A 24,114-nucleotide genomic window follows, 5' to 3' on the forward strand; every position below is an offset into this window, starting at 1 on the left:
GTAATGGACTTTATTTGTATATGGGTGAGGAAACCAATTGAGCTCCAATATCTCAACAGTGGCGACTCTGCTGAGCGCCAACTCCAAGACATGCTTCTTGACCAGGACGTTGACTCCTCCACCGCTCCCTCCATGCCAGAAGGGGTTTAATCGTTTTATATCCTGGGCATTGACTTCATCGAGAAGACGCAGACCAGTGTTTGTCCCTGGTTGAATGAACTCGATTCTACTTGAGATCGACACAAAATGGTGGAGTAACTCATCGGGTCAGGCAGCGTCTCTGGAGAAAATGGATAGGTGATGTTTCAGGTCGGGACCCTTCTTCAGACAGAATAGGGTCGCAAAGAACTCCCATCGGGGAGTGGAGAAGAACGTCTTCAAAGTCAACATATCCTGAATAGACTATGCAGTGGAGCAGTCAAAATGTATCGACAAGGGACTATAGATGCTGGTTTATATCAAAGGTAGACACAAAATGCTGGAGTAACTCAGCGGGTAAGGCAGCATCTCTGAAGAACAAGGACCCACCATCGAAGGTATTTATCATAGTCGCTGCCTCAAAAAGGCAGCCAACATCATCAAAGATCCACACCATCTTGGCCACACTCTCATGTCACCAGTGCCATCGGGAAGAAGGTACAGGAACCTGAGAACTGTAACGTCCAGGTTCAGTTACAGCTTCTTCCCTACAGCCATCAGGCTATTAAACACTACAACCTCATAAGCTTTGAACTACAATAGACTAATTATTATTACTGCACTGTTATTGTTTGTTCTTTTTTCCCCCCGAGTTTTTGCTATATTATTTATTATGATTACATATTCTGTTGTGCTGCAGCAAGTAAGAATTTCATTGTTTTATCTGGGACATGTAACAACAAAACATTCTTGACTCGTTTCAAGTCGGGACCCTTCTTTGGACTGATGATGATTTTACTTGATGCCCATTAGTCTATTGTTGTATTGATGGTCAATGCAGAGACAACCACCCAACTTTATTGTATGTCATCCATCCAGATTCATTACTGGTGTCACTGGCTATCTAGTTAAGGGACAACATGGGAGGTTGCATGGGTTGAAGAACAGCACGAAGGGCACAGCCCCCCCGGGGGCAAAAAGGAGCAAAGGAGATAAAGGCACTGTGAGCTTACAGGGAGGGAGCGTGGAGTTAACAGCAGTGGAAGAGGCAGAGTATTCACAGTTGTGAAAAAAAGTGACGGATGTGGGATGAGCGGTGCCTGTTTCGTAGAAGATTGCCAAAAAGCAGGATCGAACGGGGGAGGGCAGTGTAACAGTTGCAGGGAGGGGCACTGGGGGGGGGGGGGGGGGGGGGGGGGGGGGGAGTGGGAGGGTAGGGAGCAGAGAGGATATTGATGCAGGAATGTGGAGGATTCAAGGTGTGCGGGGTCACAGGGAGTATGGAAGTCAGGGGGGTAGCGTCAGGAATGTCCATTCATGCCTCACCCGTGGGTGTGTGTGTGTGTGTGTGTGTGTGTGTGTGTGTGTGTGTGTGTGTGTGTGTGTGTGTGTGTGTGTGTGTGTGTGTGTGTATGCGAGTGAGTGAATAGTGAGTGAGCTAGTGAGTGCATGAGCTCTAATACACGTGTCCATTGATGCCAGCGTGTTAAAGTTACACGGGTTAGCCTGGAGTCCAGTCATCCTGGGCTGCACCTTTTCAACAAACCAAGACATCCTTGTCAAGCTTGTGTGGGAGTTGTGGATAATGGCCAACCCATGTTAAAAATAAATACCTGCAAGCTGCGCAAAATGTTGACAAAGAAGTCTTGGTCTGTTGGAGAACAGACAAATTCCACTCCTTAATCTCAAACACAGAAACTCGATTGTCAGTTGCCTCTGAACAACCCCAGTTGTGACAGACCTGAACATTGCTTCTCTATCAAAGCCCAGCTTAGTTTAGTGATACTGCATGAAAACAGGCGCTTCAGCCCACCGAGTCTACGCCGACCAACAATCACCCATACACAAGTTCTATCCTCCTCACTTGGGACAACTTACAGAAGCCATTAACCTATCAGCCCCTGCATCTTTGGAATGTGGGAGGAAACCAGAACACCCGGAGAAAACCCATGCGGTCACAGGGAGAACGAACAAACTCCATACAGACAGCACCCGAAATCAAGATCGAACTTAGGACTCTGGTTCTGTAAGGCAGCAACTCTACCGTTGCACCACTGTGCCATCCCAGGGACCAAGACACTTTGGTAGCAACATTCTCACCGAGTGAGACATGGTCAGCTGAAGATCTCGAAGAGCAAAGGGATGTTCTCTTCTCGAACATGTTGGGAACTGACAGTCACCTGCTGATCTTTCACACTCTAACACAGAAAATCATCTCCTACATCTGATGATGGAGCACATATTAGTGGTCGTTTGAGGCAGATAACCATGACCATCTTAAAAAATAGACAGATCTGATTGTGATTTCTTCAGAGATGGCGCTGTCTGCTCCGTCACAGGGAGACATCGCCAGGGCCAGCCTCCACCATTGTCTCACTGTGGCTGATGGGCTCCTCCCCCAATTACAATGAAGATTTCATCCATCAAGGTGGGATTTTCACCACGCAACATCACCAAGAAAGTGCCGGGAACAGCATCCACTTCTGTACACAGCTGCCTTTGATTTCACAACTGCCGGTGATTACTTCAACCTGGAAAGATCCTGGAGTATTCTTCTCCAATTCTGTGGACACGAGACAATTGTCTCCAACTTACGCCTGCCACATGATGGTGTTTTAGCCAGGATCTGAACCAACTGGTGAACACCATCCCAGTCCAAACCCACGTCATTGGGACGGGGAAGGAAACCAGAGCACTCGGAGGAAACCCACGCGGTCACAGGATGAACGTCAAAAACTCCACACGGAGGGCACCCAAACTCAAGATCAACCCCGGGGTTCGAGCACTTTAAGGCTGCAGCTCTACCAACTGCACCACTTTGCCACCCTTTATGTGAAAACATTTTCATCACAATATCAACAAATGCCATGACAACAGAAGGCTATCTAAGAGAAAGCATACTCAAATCATTTTGACTGAAAGATTTGTATGCAAGAGCATCACAGAGAATTAAAAGATATCATTAAACGTAATGTGCACAGAAACAAATACAATAAAATTGAGCTCTATAAATAGCAGGCTATTTTGCCTCTTACCTGCTAGCATAATGTTCAATTCGTGAATGAGTATCGTCGTGTGACAACTGAGGGGATGAGGCAGGTCTGCAAATGAGAAAGAGATTCGCTGTTTAGAAAAGAAAGAAGTGCCAAGCTTATTTTATACAACTGATAACATTTCACCAAAACTATGTGAATACAATTACGTGAATGCTTTTGTAGCACATGACAAACCTTCCAATGGTTACAATCCAGTAGACGATGACAAGAAAACAATCTTACTGTTCTGTGCATGGTTTATTTAACTTCGATTGGCAATAAAAGATTTATTTATCTATTGCACTGTCGCAAATGGATGCGCCTGGGTGGTTTTTCGAAGCAACATTTATAGACCTTCCATCAGAGATTCAACGAACAAAATGTGACACTGAGCCATATGGACGACCAGAAGCTTGGTCAGAGATAAAGTATCGAACACATCCTCAAAGGAGGAGAAAGGTGGAACAGTGCACCAAGGTCATTTCAGAGGCCCAGCCAGACACCAAACTCAAACAACACTTTCCCCAATGGTGGGGATAGAAATCGGGCACAGTCAGGGGACGTAACTGAGTTCAGGGATAAAATAAAACAGTATGGTCATAAACCGAAGATAGACACAAAAAGTTGAAGTAACTCAGCGGGTCAGACAGCATCTCTGGTGAAAAGAATAGGGTTTCGGGTCGAGACCCTTGTATGACCCGAAAAGTCACCTATTCCTTTCCCCCAGAGATGCTGCTTGACCCAGTGAGTTACTCCCACTTTTTGTGTCTATCTTCAGTTTAAACCAGCATCTGCCGTTCCTTCCTCCACAAAGGTCATAAACAGTGTGCCCGAGCCTCAGAAAGAGAATGGATAAATCAGGCGATTAAAACATTTTGTTTGTTCAATAGGCCGAAGAAAGTGGGTTCAATATTTCAGAAATTTAATGGCAAAAATATCTCCCTTTACAGTGAAGTTGACGGGACAAACAGTGACAATTTAGAGATATATATTTAGACTGAACGACAGAGGCAGCAAGCTGAAGGAGTTGGGTGTCAATGTAATTCAAATTCTCGTTTACTTGAATTAAATAATTAGAGCTGAACTCTTTCATTACCACATTACACTTGCAAGTATTTTTAACATAGATGTCTACTGCTGATATTTTTGATAAACAAAAATCACTCGGCGTAATTAAATTCCCTACAACGCTTTTGAAATGGAGCTGCAGTAAAATTGAATGTTCCCAGCAGGAAAGCAGCTGTAAGAAATTGATCAAGTTATTCTTTTACAAAATAATCAACCATTACTGCCATTCTGTTGGTGGATCAGTCACAGAGCTTAACCTGTTTGGGCTAACGTGTTGAAAGTTTTATCCAACGTAGTCTAAATCATAGTTATCTTACCCTGACAGTCTCTCCCTTGAGATGCTTCACAATTTGCCTGAAATTGTCATTGACTCAGTTTCTCACCACTAAATCAGACCAGTTCAGATCAGATCAGGGCGGTTCTGGTGAAACTGCTTCTTTCACCGCAGATGCTGCCTGACCAGCTGAGCAACACCAGCATTTTCTGGTTTCATTGCTGATCACCTCAACTCGCAACTAAAAATAACCGTCACAAATGGTTCTTTTTAATAATTACATCTAGTTTGCGTTGTTATGATAGCTGATCTTTTCACTGCTGGAAACATTTTCATTTCGTTATTACATCAAAACAGTTCATCATTTCGAGCGTCCCTATAAATCGCCTCTTAAAATGAGCTGTTCTGGGGAGAACAATCACAGTTTTCTTGCACACTAGAATCAGACCTCCTTTTCACCATTCTCGAAAATATTCTACTGCACCCGATTGAAGACACAAATATTCCTTCTCAAGTATGATGTGCAGAATTAGACGAGGTAGTTAGCACAAGAATCGGAAACAACACAAAAACGTGCTTTCACTCAAATGAGTGGCTACATTTGAAAGCCAGTCGCTGGTGGAGGGGTGGATATGATTGAATACTGTTCTTTTGTGGGAAATGGATAAATACTCATAAGGGGAAAAGGTTGTTTTCAGGATGCGCAAGGGAACGGGACCAACTGGATTGCCCTTTAAAAGAGACAGCAGAAACCCAACAGACAGTGTTGCCTCGTTTTGTGCTACACTACTTGTGGCTTCATGACTGATGGCTGAAGGCAAGTGATTGTGTCCGCACGCAAGTGTAACTGTGAAGGAAGAACAACTTCCATCAAGACAGAACTTATCATTAGAGAGGTAAAGTACTAAACATTCAAGTATAAAGCGTGGCAAAAATGAAACCATAAATAACAATTTTAATTTCCAGTGAAAGCCGCATTATCGGAATTCATTATTCATTATCTCCAGCAGAGGAAAACCTTTCAAGAGACGCCTAATGTGCGGATTCTTTTGTTGTGTACTTTAATGATCTGCATTCCTGTGCCTAAAGCAGCACTGTAGTGCAGGCATTAATTTCAGGAATCGCATTAACTATCCATTTTGACTATTCCACTGGTGATGGGAGGGAAAGGTTCCTTTCCATTTGAGGGATAATTGAATCTGCATCAGATCATCAGCAATTTATTTCCATCTCAGTGTTTCAACCAGGTGAAGATAACGCTCAGTTTATTTTTCTGAACCTGCAGGAATGCCACTGCAGCAGAGGGCAAAATGCAAGCAAATTCTCAGTGCTCTTCCTTTGGTTTGCTTAATGGTTGCAAGAAAGATACACTATTATTTTTGACAGCTTGCGTGAATAATTTTGTGCTTGCCCAGGTTTAGTTTAGTGATACAGCATGGAAGTAGGCTCTTCGGCCCATCGAGTCTGCACCGACTAGCGACACCCGCATATTAACACTATCCTACACACACACACAGATGGGACAATATACATTTATACCAAGCCAATTAACCTACAACCCTGTACGTCTTAGGAACGTGGGAAGAAACCGAAGATCATGAGGTCACGGGGAGAACGTACAGACTCTGTACAGGCAGCACCCACAGTCAGGATCAAACTCGGGTCTCTGGCGCTGAAGGAACTACACGGCAACAACTCTACCACTGCACCACCGCGCCTCCCTTTTCTAATTCTTATTTCTATACATTTTTTTTGGTTTGTTTTTTTTCAGGGGGTGGGAGGTCAAGGATGATTTTGGACTCCCAACTATTTCCAACACAACATCAGTTGCTACTCATTAGGTCGTCATTAATCAACTTTGTATAAATAATGCAGTCGTAATTCATATTTAGTTGTGGTGCAAAATGGATGGTCTGGCATCAATTCACATAGCAAGAGGGTTAATTAAGAAGTGGCTAGTGCAGTGCTGCCAATTTAGTGCTAACTCCTAATGCAACATGTCTCTACGCTAATCGAAAAACAGCAGCAACCAATGCACTTCTATGATTTCATTTTCCTTTCATCTTTCTAATTTAATGCCAGAAAGTGCTGGAGTTTTTCAAGAGACAGAAAATGGATTGAAATTTGAAAGAGATCGAAATCGGACTTTACTGGCTTTACCTTGTACTGAATGTTATTCTCTTATCATGTATCTGTACATTGTGAATGGCTCGATTGTAATTATATATTGTCTTTCTGCTGACTGGTTAGCAGGCAACAAAAGCTTTTCACTGTACCTCGGTACATGTGACACTAAACTAAACTGAAACAGAAGTGATTTCTATGGAACTTCTGCAGACAGCGGACAGGGGAAATTCTGGCACCAACATTCCAAGCTAGAATTGAACAAAAGTTGAGGTGAAAGTGTTAAAAGTACCATACAGTGCTGATGGAGGAAATGTTTTGAAGCAGTTTGTGATGAGATAAAGTTGTCATCAGTAGCATTTTATATTTCAAAAAGTAAAAAATAAATAAAAATACAACCTCTTACAAAAGCAAACACAGTCAAGCAAAAAATAATCCTTTTGAAGTTACAATCATACAAATTTCTCTTTTAATAAAAGGAAAATAAATAAAGCAGAATGCAGATGTGTACAGAGGGTACTCACTCATAATCTACTGGCCAGAAGTTGATCAGAGTAACAGGACTGCAAGACAAAAATGTGGAGATGAAGCAGCAGCTTTTCTCAGGGGAAAACGCATCAAGCATTTAAAAAAAAGAGGGGGGAAAAGGGCAGCAAAAACAGCAATGTGAATGACCATGGCAGCAATATAAAGAAACAGTATACCATGTACATGCTAACATGCAAGTCTTCTGCAACAGTAACAATGAAAAATAAATTGATCATTGAAAAGAAATCGACCTTTCAATGATGTAAAATCAATAAGTTTAAGACAATGAAAACAGAGTGTATCTACATTGCAGTGTCCATCTCCACACCATTTGCTCCTTGCCAAACATGAAAGTCATGACTCTCGATGGGGTTCTCTTCTGTGGGGGGGGGGGGGGGGATGAAAGGGGTTCATCAATCCCACATGACCTTGCTGAAGCAATGACCCTTCATCTGCCAACCCCATTATTGACTGATGACAGGCTATTCATCAATGAGGGCATCACTACCAAGTCTGCATTCATCCTGAATGAACACTTTCCAGTGGAGGCAACTAAAGAACCGACGAGGCATAGCTCCCTATTACATTGGTCCTGTACATTTACCAAATGGAGCACAGAATACCGGACGGCGCCGTCAGCGATGGCAGCCTCGCCAACAGCCTGTCTGTCTTTTCGCCTTTTTAAAAAATTTTGAGTGTGTTTTTAAAAGTTTGTGTTAATGTTCTCTGGTTTTTTTTATATGGGAGGTGGGGGAGGGGGCTGGGGGCAACTTTTTTCAATCTCTTACCTTGCCAGAGATGCGATTGTTTTCCGGATCGTATCTCCGGTCGCTCTGCGGCCTAACATCATGGAGTTGGCGGCTTTGCTCAAGACTGACTTTGAGCCCCACCACGGGGCCGTGGACTTGCCATCGGAGCCTGCGACCCCTTGCCTGGGATCAAAGCTCCAACTGCGGCCTGCGGATTCCAGCATTGAGGATGTCGGAAAGCTCCAAAGTCGTAAGAAGTTTGACCAGCCCCGACCCGGGGTCCGATCGCCCTGGCGCGGGGAGCAGAGATCCCCCCCCCGCCAACGGAAGGCTCAAGGCCCATGACCGCAGGAGGACAAAGAAGGGAAGAGATTGAACTTTTCTTTTTGCCTTCCATCACAGTGAGGAATGTGGAGGAGTCGCTGTGGTGGATGTTTATGTTAAAATATATTTTGTGTGTTTTGTTGCTTTTTATTTGTATGACTGTATGGCAAATCAAATTCCTCCTATGTTTCAAAACATACTTGGCTAATAAAGTATGATTATTATGATTATGATTATTCCCCCACAAAAATAACCTTATTCAAAAATAAAAACTATGCAAAACGAAAACTGTGCAAAGACTCTTCCGATATTCTCAATGTCTGTACATTAAAGCGTGTCACACTCAGTAGTGTTCGCAGCTATCTTTAAATGAAACTCCCTTGTCAGCCGTCTCCTGCTTTCAGTGGTTCGATGGTTCTTTATTATCTTGTGTGCAAACGTGCAGTGAAATTCTTTTTTTGCATTCAGTTCTTAAAGTATTGCCATATCTGAGCTCAATCTTCGATAGTACAAAGAGTATAGAAGTAGTCCACGACACCGCATGCAATAGTTGACAGATTTTGTGCCACTGTCTTCTGGAGTGGCGCCAAATCCAGGCGAGCCCCAGGCTGCTACAGGGCCTCCAGCTGTTGCCCCAGTCCATATTGTCCAGCGAATCATTGTCCCTCTCCTCACATGGCCAACTGCAGCTTTTGTGCCCCGGGTGCACCTCCCGCAGCCGACCTTGAGCGCGCGGAAGACAAGACCCTGGTTCATCCACAAGCATCCTCCGTCCTCCTCACCAGTTCTCACGGGGCGAGCATAGGATGACGGCTTTCCACCACAGGCCACCGCTCATCGCTTACAACCTTCCGGCCATACGGCCCGCTGCCTCCTTTCTTTATAACGGAAGAATTGTCACACAACCGCTAACAATCCTTCACATAAATCTCCAGCTTTATTTTCCAGCCTCCTCCCATTCGCCGAATCACTTGGTATTCCATATGCAAGGCTCCCCAGTGGAGTGCAGTTCTAAGAAAGCACAACTTTCAAGAGATAGTCACAAAGTGCTGGAGCAACTCAGCGAGATAGGGCAGCATCTCCAGAGACAAAGGATGGGTGACGTTTCAGGTCAGGACAAAGGGGGAAAAAGGTCGGGTGATGTTTCTGTTCAGGCAGCAATTCCGGAGAAAAAGTACTGGTAACCTTTCAGGTTGAGACCCGAAGAAAAATCTTGGGTGACATTTTGGGTCGAGACCCAGGGTGATCATGTCATCATCTGGTCATCTTTCATGAAACCTGCAGTTTAATTCACAATTGATCCACAAAACAGTCAGATCCATCTTCAATAACAACATTGGGGATGGTCCCCAATTACAGGTCGTTTCCATGAAGTCACCTTAACATTTTACCGTCTTGCTTACTCTTTTATCTCCCAGTTCACATTTATTTTCTCCTTTGATAATGGATTCAAGCTGGTCACCATGCTCGTGACTGTTCTTTTTGTGGAAACAGAGGCAGTGGGTTTTGAATTTTTTTTTTAATTTATTTTTTTTAAATCGGAAAAATATCAGACTTGTCCAATCCCATGCTCACCCACCATTCGCCCTCTGCAGCCAATCAGGTTGAGTTTGGAGATACAGCATGGAAACAGGCCCTTCTGCCCACCGAATCGACACTGACCATTAATCATCCATTCACACTAGTTCTATGTTATCCCACTTTCTCATCCACTTGCTACACATTAGGGGCAATTTACAGAGGCCAATTAACCTACACACCCGCATGTCTTTGCGATATGGGAGGAAACCGGAGCACCCGGATGAAACCCATGTGGTCCCAGGGAGAACGTGCAAACTTCACACGGAGAGTCATGATTGAACCTGGTTCTCTGGTACTGTGAGGCAGCAGCTCTACCAGCTGTGTCGCTGAACTACCTAGACATAAATGCAGGATCATTAATTTTAATACGACCAAATTTCCACCTCAGAACATACCGCAAATTCAATCTGTGCCCTTACGAGCCCGTGTGGTTCAGTTAATTTATGGCCCCCACAAGGCATTTATGGCTGTGCTGAAAAGAGGCTGACTTACACACAGATTTTAAATTATCAAATCAATTGTGCTTATAGCCTGCAGTGGGACAATAATTTGTCCTCAGAATATGGGAGATCTAATTTTCAAAAAGACTTTATTGAGAAGATTGGACACCACAGCTTAGCACAGTCTCCATCATTTGAAAACAAGAAAACATGTCCGCAGGAAGGAAAATGCATCTTTATTTTTCAGGAGGAATGCAGTGAAATGTTATTGCTTCAGGGAGTGGGCATGCTTTAGGGCATTTGGATTCATTCTTCACTCAATTGCATTGGGTTCTCAACAGGAAAGATTTTGTATTTGCATTTCCTTACATTTACTGGAACTGGCTCTGCAACTTTCATTTCAGTCTCCACCTTAATCCTTCATCTCCTGTCCCTCTCCTCTGCAAAGCCCCAACAGATGAGGTACACCATCTTGATTAGTACGGGCGTCAGAGGTTATGGGGAGAAGACAGGAGAATGGGGTTAAGAGTGAGAGATAGATCAGCCATGATTGAATGACGGAGTAGACTTGATGGGCCGAATGGCCTAATTCTACTCCTATCATTTATGATCGAATGATCTCTAAAGCAAGTTGGTGTTGTTCATGTGTTTAAACGGACTGCCTTGAGCAAATGGTGGATCAACGTGATGTCCATAATGTTCCAACAGATAAAAGTGGAGAGTGACACTAATAACACATCCAAATGGCATTTCATAAATGTGAAATTACCCCTGCAGTACATAGATGATCTTTCAGCAGTTCTCAAAAAGTGTACATTTGAGATAAAGCTCGATGCTACAACTGCCGCAACAATTTTGTAGATATTTATTCTTGTCTTGGTTGCTTTATATTTGTAGTTGAGGAAGAGGAAATGGGCGAGTTTGAGTTGTCATCTCTGCTGGTATTGAAATGGTCAGCATGCCCAACATTATACTAATGCTGATATTTCATTGTGCTTGATAGGCAATTCACCTCTAAAATTAAACATAATTTCTCTAACGTTCCTTTAAAATCCAGTTTCAAAATAGTATTAAAAACACACACACACACACACACACATTGGCTTCCCACTTCAACCTTATACCATTGGAAACTCAGTTGACAAGTTTAGCTGCTTTTCAAAGTTACATTGCACATGGAAGAACGAGGCAGACATAATGTCGGAGATTTGAGTTACGTCAGCATTTTGTGTCTACCTTAGGCACAATATGTCGTTGACCTCCTCACCGCGTGAATCAAGATGAACGAATCCACGCACCGTGATGAAAACAGACATAATTTTATCAAAACGAACTGCTCAGCCATTCATACTGAAGACAGCCTTACTGTAGAAAGAAGAGGTGTTGCCTGGAAAAGTCAGGCAAGTATCCAAACCTGATCAGCCACGAAAATCAAACCTAATTCAAGACTTCATATGATTTTTTTTTCAACGAATTATTAATTATTAATCCGTAACAACATTAACATTGGTTTGATTTGATCCATAATAAAAGCATGCATGTATAAAGCTGTGCAGGTTGGTGGGGTTTACGTTCGTTTACCATGTCTGGTGTAAACAGCGGGGCCTGTTACATTTGCAAAATAACACTGCAGCATAATCGAAATAACAGGTGTTGCACTTACGTTTCCAAGTTATCCCCCTCCAGAACTGTCTGCACTGGCAGATATCCCATCCGGGGATGCTTTGCGAAGTACCTCTTTGTTCGAAACTTGTTTTTTAATACCTTGGCAAAATCTCGGACATCTTCTCCTGAAGTTGTCTGAAGGGAATATAACAATAAATTCTATTTGAAATGACCCTGAGCTGGATTATTTCAAGAATCGTGCATTGAAACCCTGAACCAGAGACATTTAATATAGGAGGTATATGTTAGAGCATTGTACTCTATTAAACTACAGAGTAAATTACAATGTGAAATGTGATGCTGAAACAACTTTTGGCTGGAGGTAACACTGTCAATAAAAGAAATCGGACCCATGTGCGCCTATGGAACGGTTGCATTTTTTGACCAGGATACCAATCACACAGCTCCTGGAACGGAAGAGGGAAGCAGATAATAGACACAGTGAGGAATTAAAACAAAGAGGACAATGGAAGGTGTATGTGGGTCAAGCACTAGATGTGGAGGCAAAGGACTTATGACGGCATTTCAGGCTCAGCCCTGCTGCGGGGGTCTAAACCAGACAAATTCCTCCCGGCTCTGCAGATGCTGCTTGATCCGCTGATTCCTTCGTGTTATACCAGATTCCTAGGTGTGGGGAGAGGTGGCGATGGGGGAGATGATGCTGATTATTACCAAGGGGCATCCATGCCTTTGTGCATGTATTAAACTGATTAGCAAGTGGGAGCCAAGCACAGCATCTGAGGGAAATCCACTCCACCAGAGGGATAATGTGCAAGCTCCACACAGACAGCATCCACTGTCAGAATTGAACTCTGAGCACTGGAACTTTAAGGCAGCTGCAATGCTCAATGCATTCTGGCACCATTCTGTATTTCTTCATTGGTACCTTCCTATCTGTCCCCTTAAAACAAGATTGAAAAAAAACCCTCAGACCTCTTGCAGTGTATCTGACAACAGCTTCCTTACACAGCCCTACTTTCAATTGTTTTAAAATTGATCCAGCGCTGATTTTAGGTGTCGACAAATGCACCACCAAGCAGCGGTATGGAAATAATCTTGCACCATTGGAGATCAGTTACAAGATCCCAAGTTCGGAAATTGGCAGGAGAGTGGCAAGATGCACACTGATTTTTCCTCCAGTTTGTCTAAATAACCTTGGCAGACCGTGGACCATGCTAAATGCCAAGTTGTTGATCAAGCTTGCAATTTAAAATAAGTTTGACATTCCTAGTTTATTTGTTTCCAACCTCTTGAGCAAGCATGCACATTTAACTGGAGACGTTATCAGAAATAAATCACAGAGCTGCCACTGGAAATGGCTCCATAATTGAAGAATTCTATTGGAAATTACAGTGAAGGAATAAAAACACAAACTCCATTCATCTTCACACTCTTAAAAGACTTTCAGCTAAGGTACATCTTCAATTTCCCAGGCATTTGCTTTCACACTGCAACAGCAATTCATAAAAACAAAAATAAAATGGGAAAATGCTACAATACGTCAAACTCAATATGAAGAAATCTCAAGTGAGAGGACATTTTATTAAGAACGTTTAAATCTTCTCTTAAGTATTCCCACTTCTATATTTAAAAAATGTTGATGTAACATAAACACAATTCAACTGCACTAAATATGGAAAAACAGACTACACAATAAATCTCATTAATCTTACACTCTTTATCCTCCCAAAAAAAAACCTTATATCGAATATTTTGCGGTGCAGTCAATTTGCAACAAACCCGATGGAAATTCTAGATATTTCCAGATGATGAAGGGGAAAATACATGGCTCCACAATTCATTTTACAAGTGCAATGAGGACTTCATTAAAAGAAAATAATTGGATTTTGGTCCCTGCCGTAGTTCTGAACAGTTTCCTCAATAAAGCTGAAAATGACGAGTTATTAATGTAATAATGTCACACATGGTTAATGGCAACGGATGGAATTTTTTTGTTTTGCTGTGCAAATTGTGCCAACCTCATACAAATAAGATTCCGAATTGCAGTTCTTCAATGAAAGATTGAACAAATATTTTTGGCCTTGCTGCAATGTTTGGAAGTTTGGAAGTCAGGACCCTTGACCAGGAGAATGCGATTTACAGTAAATCTAATTTTGATGACGGCAAATTAGTTTAGTTTAGTTTATCTTATAATGTGTACTTAGGTGCAGTGAAACTGCTTTTGTTTTCCTGGCAAAGATAGACACAAAATGCTGGAGTAACTCAGCGGGACAAGCCGCATCTCTGGATAGAAGGAATGGGCGACGTTTTCAGGTCGAGACCCTTCTTCAGAGTGAGTCAGGGGAAAGAGAGTTACAGAGATAAGGAAGGGTAAGGTGTGAAAACGAGGCATCAAAAGAGATGGTTCAATAAAAATGTCACATAGATCATAGTTAGCTAGGAGAAGTTAACAACAAAGCAAACAGAAAGAAAATGTAATCAGGGAGCCAGTCAGAAGGTCCAGGCCTTCTCTTTGGCTTTCCCCCCCATCTTATTCCTCAATGATAAATCTCCCATTCTCTCCTTGAAGACATTCAAGATCATTTGAGCATCAGAGGATAATGCAAAACGAGTGATTGAGGATCGGGTGCCTGATCAGTAAAACTAACCTCATCAACGTTTTACAGAGAATAAGAGGAAAAAAGGAGGGGAAAGGGTGATCTTGGGGGAAAAAAAGAGGTGGATGAAAAAGTGAGAGTGAAGGACAGAGAGCGAGACTGGTACATGTTGGTTCCCACTATAACACTTCACAGCCATTGGAACACTTGGGAAGTGCTGTCGGTCAAGTTCCATTTCATGGACATTTTCTGCATGTTACTGCGTTCTTCTCACCTTAATACATTTGTGAACCTTGCCGACTGCACTATTTAATTTTTAAATTAAATTTCCAATTGTCCACCTACAGGATACAAGACCAAAAATATTGCCGCAGGCTTTTCAGAGAATCACCAATTAGACTGGGGTCAAATGAGTAGATTCCATAGAAAATATTCTGAACACTTTTTCGAGGTTGCTTTCTGTGCTTGCGATTCACACTTACCGGTGTGCAATATTCTACCATCGGGTAATGCATTTTATGACCTTTCGCTGTTCGACCGGAAAAAAAGCAACTTTGGCAGACGTCATAATTAAAGTGCTTTAAGCTGCGGTATCTGCATGTTAAAAGGATGTAAAGAGGTTAGAGAACATTTTTGTACTTCTTGAATCCAAATGTAATTCACTCGGAATAACAGACTGAAAGCCTCCCCACTTGTGTGTTACGTTGCCAGGATCAGGGCAGCTAAAGAAAACTCGACACACCATTCAGTCTTTAAGGTCAGATCTGTTAACTTGGATCAGATTGCCATTGATTATTTCCAATGAGAACGCTGCATCTGTCGGTGATTTAGTGGCAGCTCTGTAAAGTTACACTCAATCACAATACTTGTCTGCACCTGTTAACAATTGACCCAGGTTCCTGAACTTGTTCCACAATCCGTCTAGTGTATGTCCCTGTGTGTAGGAAGGAACTGCCGATGCTGGTTTAAACCAAAGATAGACACCAAAAACTGGAGTAACTCAGCGGGTCAGGCAGCATCTCTGGAGAAAAGGAATAGGTGACGATTTGTGTCGAGACCCTTCTTCGGACTGAAGAAGTCTCCAGTGTATGTCCCTGTCTGTCCTAAGTTTTGGGAGCTCATTTTCAGCACTTTCTCGCACATGTGATGCTATCTGCCCAGTCTCTGGTTTCTAGTTTCTTCTAGTTCTTCTTATTAACAGTCTTCCCCTTTTTAATTATGTGCACCACTGAGGCACTGCGCCACTTGGGTAGACATGAAAGGAAGTCACGAGGACACCAGCACTCTCCAAATCACACACCCTCCTGACATGGGAACCCCAAGAGCAATTGGCTACGCGGAATAAAATATGGATTTGCCAGCAGCTCCTACATCTCGCAAGGGAATGTTTATTGGGGATTCCCATGTGACCTGGAGCTTCAATGGACATATGTAGCGTCTTGTGAACACGGTGCTGACCACAGTGGACTCATGGAATTGGAAGGCACACCCATCAGTCGTGAAGGGTTGTCAGTGAAGTCGCAAAGAATGCGCTGAGAAGGGTTTAAAGCCTAAGGCGAAGATTAAAATTTGATAAGAAACCCGTGGAGGTCTGCGAGCATGAAGAAAAAACAAAAAAACCTGGCTTCATGATGGGTTTTGGGGCATGTCTTCCACGGTACAGATGGAATCCAGTCAAATTCAGAGATGGTAAAAACCAACACGGCAACAGCTATAAGGGAGGGACAGAAACAGAATTCAGTGCCAGGATGGGAGCGCTGGCCAGATTGGAGGAGGGGCTTTCCAGTAATGACATATTCACCCAAGTGTGGTCAGTCTGAAGGACCTACCCAAGTTGCAGTCAGAGGCAAATGTATTAGCTTTTAAACTCAAGCCCAGGAGTACAGCTTTGAAGCTGCAAATTTAAAACAGCTCGGGCTCAAAGAGAACCATCTCGAAGGGACTCAAACCATAGCCAGCCCAAACACCACCCAAGTTAGAATCTTTCTCAAATGTTCCTCTAATCTTATTCCCATACTGACCTGGGCCTCCTACACTGTCAGAGTGAACAGCACCGCATATTTCACTTGAGCAGTTTACAACCCACCATTATAAATTAGATTTCTCTAATATCAACGAACCCTTGCATTCCCTCTCTCTCCGCTCCTCCCTCCCCTAGTCGCCCTGCTAGTTCCACTATTTGTACCCATATATTCTTTTGTTGTCACCTCTTTCATTGCCAACAATGGAGCATTGTGAGCTCCACCTTTCTTTGGTCAATGGTGCCAGCTCTTATTTGTTCTGAACCATTTCACACCTCTGGTTTCTCTCTCCCCTGACACTCAGTCTGAAGAAGGGCCTCGACCCAATACGTCATCTATTCCTTTTCTCCAGTGATGCTGCCTGACCCGCTGAGTTACTCTAGCATTTTGTATCTATCTTCGGTCTAAGCACCTGCATTTCCTTCCCACACAATTTGTTTTTCCCCTAGTGACGTGAGAGTGCTAACTTTTGCTGACGAGGTGTTGAGCTGCAGCAGCTCAGAACTTCTGCAGAACTTCTTCAGCAACCTGTTCGACTTTTCAACTAAATTTAAGTGAAGACACAAAATGCTGGAGTAAGTCAGCGGGACAGGCAGCATCTCTGGAGAGAAGGAATGGGTGACGTTTCGGGTTGAGCCCGTTTTCAACCCGAAACGTCACCCATTCCTTTTCTCCAGAGATGCTGCCTGTCCCGCGGAGTTACTCCAGCATTTTGTGTCTATCTTCGACGTAAACCAGCACCTGCGGTTCCTTCCTACACAAACTAAATTTAAGTTATTTGGTTTCAGATGCATCCTGGGGAGCCAGATCAACACTCCACTCTGCCGCTTCCCAATCACTTCCCTGCGCCTCAACCCTCCTGATAACATCTCCTCTCAACAACCCACGGCCAACATCACAATGGCCTACAATTAATCTTCAACTCCGTTGACGAGCTGAATGTGGAGAAGGACAGCTTGTTGGCCTGTGGCTACGAGTGTCTGCCTGCACCATTGCACGGATTTCTCCCTGCACCCAGTTCCCACCTGCAGTCCGGCACGATCTAATTTCTTCCCCTCAGCCCTTGTCCCCATCAGACGTACCCATTCTGTGACACAATAGCTCTGCTGTAATCTCTGACAGCAGGTCCTTTACAAAATACTTCTCCCTCTTGTTTCTGAAGGAGCAGTCTAGCCTTCAGTAACCCGATCACATTCATCCTGTTATTTCCTCAAGCTATGTTGTCGAATTCTCTAGCACAGGGAAAGGAAGCTACTTGTTCATTGACTATTGCTTCCCTTGAGAGTGTTTCATGGAACGGCACTACTGGGGCCTCAATATTACTTTAATTATGCTTATTGCATGATCTTGCTTGTGCTGCAACTGAGCATTTCTGTTTGAACGTGAACACCTTTGTCAGGCCTAGGCCCAAGGTTGCCATGGCCACCTGTAGTCAGCCGCAGCTTGGTGCCCTCCAGGTGCATATCATTATTTTTGGTGTACTTGAACAACACAAAGACAAGACGAGCCGTAATCTCAGATTGTTCACCCGTGCGTGCAGGGATGTTCCTGTACTTTCCATTCATGTCTTTGGCGAAAAGTTTATTTACTGTCTGGGAGACTGAATGAACAGCTGTGAGACAGTGGAACACGAAAACGCAAGAGGTAGTTCAAACTTGCCTCACGAAGGGAAGAACGTTGCTTAGGGCTTTGGGCCCAGGGAATGTATAAAACGATCAGTGACGCACCATTTGGGCTGTGGCGGCTGTGAACAGCGGCCATATCCATGAGTGCATAATGGTTAACGAAAATACTAATACCTAAAGCTTAAAAATGCTGCAAATCTTCAATAGGATAATGACCTCTCCTCCAGCCCGGTTTATGAATCAGGCCCTGGCCAGCTCCCACAGCCACAAGTGAAAATGAGAACAAATGGCCCCATTTCAAAGGTGCTAGTTTCCGTCGCACAAATGTCAGGCAGTTACGCCCTATTTATTTGTTGATCCCTCGCTTTTATGGCTCGTGTTGCTTCCAGCAGAAGGTGCTGTGGGTGAAGGGAGACAGTGCCACCGAGCTAAAGGAATAGCACAGGAAACCAAGAGAAAGGTTGGGCTCTGAGCCTTTGTTATTTTGTTTTGAACAATAGAAATAGAACTCTACCATACCCTCACACAAATAAAGGATTGCTCCCTTGGCTACTTTGCAGATTCAAAATATCCACAGTACCATCCTGAACAAGGAGGTTGAAGAAGGGCCCCAACCCAAAATGTCACCCATCCTTTTTCCGCAGAGATGCTGTCTGTCCCACTGAGTTCCTCCAGCACTTGGTGTCTATCCACCCTAAATAAAGTTGTTTTCATTGTTCCTTTCCTCCGTTTAAAAAATATTCTATTTTAAACAATTTCTCATCTGGGCAGTGAACTCAAACCAGGAATGAAAGGTATATATTTCACCTGAATCCAATGATGGGACATTCTTTACAAATATTGCACTTGGCCTGGTGCTTGGCCGTCTCGGCAGCAGCCACTCTGTGGAGGACGGGCATCCAGACCATCGACTGAGGCTCCAGCCTCATCCAATCCAGGAACAAAGCTGCCTCAATCTCAGGCTTATTGTTGGCCTTGGGAACAGAGGGGAGAAGATATTCAGAGCAATATATATTACACACTGGACATGGAAACATCTTCTTATGCAACTTGGCTCACTGGTAATTCATCAACAGATAATATTTCTAAATGGCAATGACTTGATAGCAACAGGAAGCTGTCCTTATAATTGCCATCTAATGTAGTAAACAGTTTTTTTCCCCTTTCATTGCATACTAATGTATGCAGGAGAGTATTCTATTGATGTATTCAAGAGAGAGTTGGATATAGCTCAGGGTTAACGGAATCAAGGGATATGGGGAGAAAGGAGGAACGGTGTACTGATTTTGGATGCTCAACCATATCCGCTGGCTCGAATGACCTACTCCTGCACCTATTTTTTATGTTTCTATGTATCATGCAGTTTAGGGCGGTACAGTGGTGCAGCTGATAGAGTTGTTGCCTCACAGCACCAGAGACCGATGTTCGATCCTGACCTCGGGTGCTATCTGTGTGGAGTATGCACATTCTCCCTGTGACTGCGTGGGTCGCCTCCGGGTGCTCCAGTTTCCTCCCATGTCCCAGACGTGTGTAGGTTAATTGGCCTCTGTAAACTATACTGATCTATACCCATTCCCTGTTCGCGTGCATCTCCAGCACAGGGTCTACAGTTGAAGGATGGAGATAATGAAGCTGGGCATGTTTAATATTTCCTACATCAAAACCATACAATTATTTGCACCTGTGACCTTTATTCATGCATTACCGTAAGTGAAACACAATGCGTGTTTTAGTGAAGGTCTCACACAAGTTCAGTTCAGTTTATTGCCATGTACAGTGAACAGCTTTTATTGCATGCTAACTAGTGTGGAAAAACAATACATGCAGGACTCGAAATTAATGGTTGCCCGGGTGCCAATGGCCACCTAAAGTCCCGCCGGGCAACCTAAAATCCGTGCCATTATGCCTGGCTTGGCCAGCACCTGGGACACCTGCCGTTCAACTCTGAGCGGGGCGCCCCTCTCTATCTCTCTCCGTCTCCGCCCGCCATCCGCATCTCCTCTATCAGGCCGCTCCTTATCCGCCAGCACGGCCGGCTGCCTTGCACATGCGCACTGCCTTGACCTGCACATGCGCACAACCACGGCCAGCACATCATCGTCCACCCTGCACATGCGCACTGCCATGGCAACAGGTCGGCGCTGGGCACTTTCCCCCCCCCTTTGCATTGTGGGAGATCTGGCCGCCATTGCTGTCCGGTAGCCGCCTCGCCACGACCGTTGAAAACCAACACAGAATGACTCCCTGGAGCTGCAGTAACTTCCTGAAGTAACTCTTGCTTCTTGGTTTCCTGGTCCTCCAAAAATATTCCAAATGGAATTTAAACTGATGGAGGGTGGACTTATGCAAAAAAGGGTTTTAGACAATAGATATAGGTGCAGGAGATGGCCATTTGGCCCTTCAAGCCAGCACCGCCATTCAATGTGATCATGGCTGATCATCCCCAATCAGTACCCCGTTCCTGCCTTCTCCCCATATCCCCTGACTCCGCTATCTTTAAGAGCCCTATCTAGCTCTCTCTTGAAAGTATCCAGAGAACCTGCCTCCACCGCCCTTTCACACTCACAACTGTCTGTGAGAAAGAGTGTTTCCTCGTCTCTAAATGGCTTACCCCTTATTCTTAACTGCAGCCCCTGGTTCTGGACACCCCCAACATCGGGAACATGTTTCCTGCCTCTAGCGTGTCCAAACCCTTAATAATCTTATATGTTTCACTAAGATGCCCTCTCATCCTTCTAAACTTCAGAGTATACAAGCCCAGCCGCTCCATCCTCTCAGCATATGACAGTCCCGCCATCCTGGGAATTAACCTTGTAAACCTATGCTGCACTCCCTCAATAGCAAGAATGTCCTTCCTCAAATTAGGGGACCAAAACTGCACACAATACTCCAGGTGTGGATCTTGGGGGGAAAAAGAGCTACCTTAAATTTCCCACCACTGGCTTCCAAACCAGGGCATCGGAGATGTCCTCATTCTTTAGGGAACGGGGGTCCCCCTCTTCCACTATAGATGAGGCTCTCACCAGGATCTTTTCTATACCCCGTAAATCTGTTCTCACTCCCCATCCCCCCCACTCGTAACAAGGGCAGAGTCCCCCTTGTCCTCACCTTCCACCCCACCAGCCGTCACATACACCAGATATTCATCCGAAAATTTCGCCACCTCCAACGGGATCCCACCACTGGCCACATCTTCCCATTTACTCCCCTTTCGGCTTTCCGCAGAGACCGCTCCCTCCGTAACTCCCTGGTCAATTCGTCCCTTCCCACGCAAACCACCCCCTCTCCTGGCACTTTCCCTTGCAACTGCAGGAAATGCCACACTTGTCGCTTTACCTCCTCCTTTGACTCCATCCAAGGACCCAAGCTGTCTTTCAAGGTGCTGCATAGGTTCACCTGCACCATCTACAACCTCATCTATTGCATCCGCTGCTCTAGATGGCAGCTGCTCTACACCGGTGATATCAAGCACAGGCTTGGCGATCGCTTCGCAAAACACCTCTGCTCAGTTCGCAATAACCAACCTGATCTCCCGGTGGCTCAGTACTACAACTCCCCCTCCCATTCCGAATCAGACCTTTCTGTCCTGGGCCTCCTCCATGGCCAGAGTGAGTCCCACCGCAAGTTGGATGAGCAGCACCTCATATTTCGCTTGGGAAGTTTACACCCCAGCGACATGAACATTGACCTCCAATTTCAGGCAGTACCTGCTTTCTCCTTCTTTTCCCGTCCCCTTCCCAGCTCTCCCACAGCCCACTGTCTCTGCCTCTTTGTTTCTTCTTCCCGCCCACCCACCCCCACATCAGTCTGAAGAAGGGTCTCGACCCGAAACGTCGCCTATTTCCTTCACTCCATAAATGCTGCCTCACCCGCTGAGTTTCTCCAGCATTTTTGTCTATCTTAAATTTAGTTGGGTCTGATTGGGTAACTATGGTAGGGTGATGACCATTCCATGCTTTAATTATGCAGGGGAACTCCATGGAGCAGCCAGCATCTCCGGATAGAAGAAATTTGGTGACGTTTCGGGTAGAGACCCTTCTTTAGACTCTCTCTGGTTTAAGTGTTTTTAGTTTAATTTAAAGATACGGCGCAGAAACAGGCCCTTCGGCCCACCGAGTCCACGCCATCACAAAAGAAAGGAAGTGGTGGATACAGTAGGCTGTGGGAGAGCTGGGAATGGGAGGGGAAGGGAGAAAGTGAAGACTACATGGAATTGGAGAAGACAATGTTCATACCGCTGGGATGCAAACTACCCAAATGAAAAATAAGGTGCCATTCCTCCAATTTGCAGTGGGCCTCACTCTGGCCATGGAGGAGGCCCAGGACAGAAAGGTTGGATTCGGAATGGGAACGGGAGTTGAAGTGTTGAGCCACCGGGAGATCAGGTTGGTTATTGCGAACTGAGTGGATGTGTTGTGCGAAGCGATCGCCAAGACTGCACTTGGTCTCACCGAGGTTGATCATACGCTGAATAATCCAACCACATTTTTGTTTGGAAGTGGAAAGAAATAATAGAATTTGCATTCATTGCCACGTGTAAAAAGAGTTGAGATACTGTATTGTAATTTTGCTGCATGTAATTGTGGTATATATCATGTCTTGATTGGTGAATATGTTTAGTTTGTGACTTTATTTGAAGCAGAAGTAATATGTGAATGGTTCATTGAGCATAATTCCGACTGGAAACTGCGCACTTCATCCGAGCACACTATCGTACGCATCATGCAAGCAGTCTTAAGTGACCACCTAAACTGTCATTTGGCAACCTAAAAAGCTGCCTAGGTTGCCCGGGTGGCATCAGAGAAAGAGCCCTGCATGATTACAATCGAGCCATTCACAGTGCACTGATACATGATGAGGGAATAACGTTTAGTGCAAGCTAAAGTCAGTGAAGTCCAATCAAAGATAGTCTAAGGGTCACCAATGAGGTAGATAGTAGCTCAGCACTGCTCTCTGCTCATGTCACATGGATATGCAGGGAATGGAGGGATATGGGTCACGTGCATGCAGGCGGAGAGCATGAGTTAGTTTAACTTGGCATCTTGTTTGTCACGAGTACTGTGGGCCAAAGGACCTGCTCCTGTTCTGTACTGTTCCACATCACTTAAAAGGACTGGAAGTGCAAACAGCTTTCAGATTGTACTATTGATCAAACACCACCACCTTAATGCTGAATTGACACCTAGTTTTAATCAATCCCAAACTCCAGCATGCAAATGAACATACGCTGCAGGGAAATTAGATAAGGTGCTGCGGCATCGAATGGAGGATAACAAATCTGCAACCCTGTTTAAATCGCTTCTGGTTTTTATTCAATTGAAGTCACCATTATCTACTTTTATTTGTCAATTTATATGCACAAGATGCAAGTTTATTAATTAATGTCTCTTCCTACTTCCTGCTTTTTATCATTAGCCACTTCACTAAAAATTATAGAACTGCACATGCAATTCTTCAAACTAAATTTATGAAAATAAAGAACAAGGGTCCCAGTACTGATCCATGTCACATAGCACCTCCCACCCTCTGAGAACCTGGGTGGTTTTAACTCTTGCTCTGTATTTTCCGATCAGCAGCCTCCCCAAGTCCTGATTCTTGTTTTCAATCCATCAGATAATGATTTGCTGCAGGTTTTTGGGGAATCTAAAATTCACGAGGGCAGATCTTCCCGTAAATGCCAGCCGTAATGGGAGACTACCCATTGTTTTCCAGAGGATATCCCGATGCCCATCTCTTTTACGGGCTTCAGTTGCTGGCAACAGCATCCACCTGGCTGTTTGTGCTACAGGGAGTCCCTGCACCACACCAGGCGGCTTCTGAAACAGTCAGCAGATTTCCCAATGCCCAGACGAAAAATCTGCCTGATGGAGTGTTCACTCAAATTCAATTAAGTGAGGCAAAATCATTTTCATTGTCTAAACAAGTGTTAATTGAACAAACAAAAAATTATTATTATGAACAAATTATCATTCATTTTAGATAAC

At 44.2% G+C, this 24,114-nt stretch overlaps 1 protein-coding gene across 15 annotated transcripts in view; it reads right to left on the bottom strand.

Moving 5' to 3' along the window:
• dmd (dystrophin) overlaps positions 1 to 24,114 on the bottom strand; it is a 1,663,772-nt gene that overhangs the window by 64,548 nt on the left and 1,575,110 nt on the right. For all 15 annotated transcript variants that reach the window (XM_033033201.1, XM_033033203.1, XM_033033205.1 and 12 more), the window contains 5 exons: positions 18,938 to 19,104; positions 14,967 to 15,078; positions 11,925 to 12,061; positions 7,164 to 7,202; positions 3,174 to 3,239 (listed from right to left, as the gene is read on the bottom strand). In XM_033033201.1, the coding sequence (XP_032889092.1) occupies positions 3,174 to 3,239; positions 7,164 to 7,202; positions 11,925 to 12,061; positions 14,967 to 15,078; positions 18,938 to 19,104 (521 nt within the window). The remainder of the gene's footprint in view (positions 1 to 3,173; positions 3,240 to 7,163; positions 7,203 to 11,924; positions 12,062 to 14,966; positions 15,079 to 18,937; positions 19,105 to 24,114) is intronic.

The sequence above is a fragment of the Amblyraja radiata genome, chromosome 14, assembly GCF_010909765.2.
Source record: "Amblyraja radiata isolate CabotCenter1 chromosome 14, sAmbRad1.1.pri, whole genome shotgun sequence".
NCBI classification, from domain to species: Eukaryota; Metazoa; Chordata; class Chondrichthyes; order Rajiformes; family Rajidae; genus Amblyraja; species Amblyraja radiata.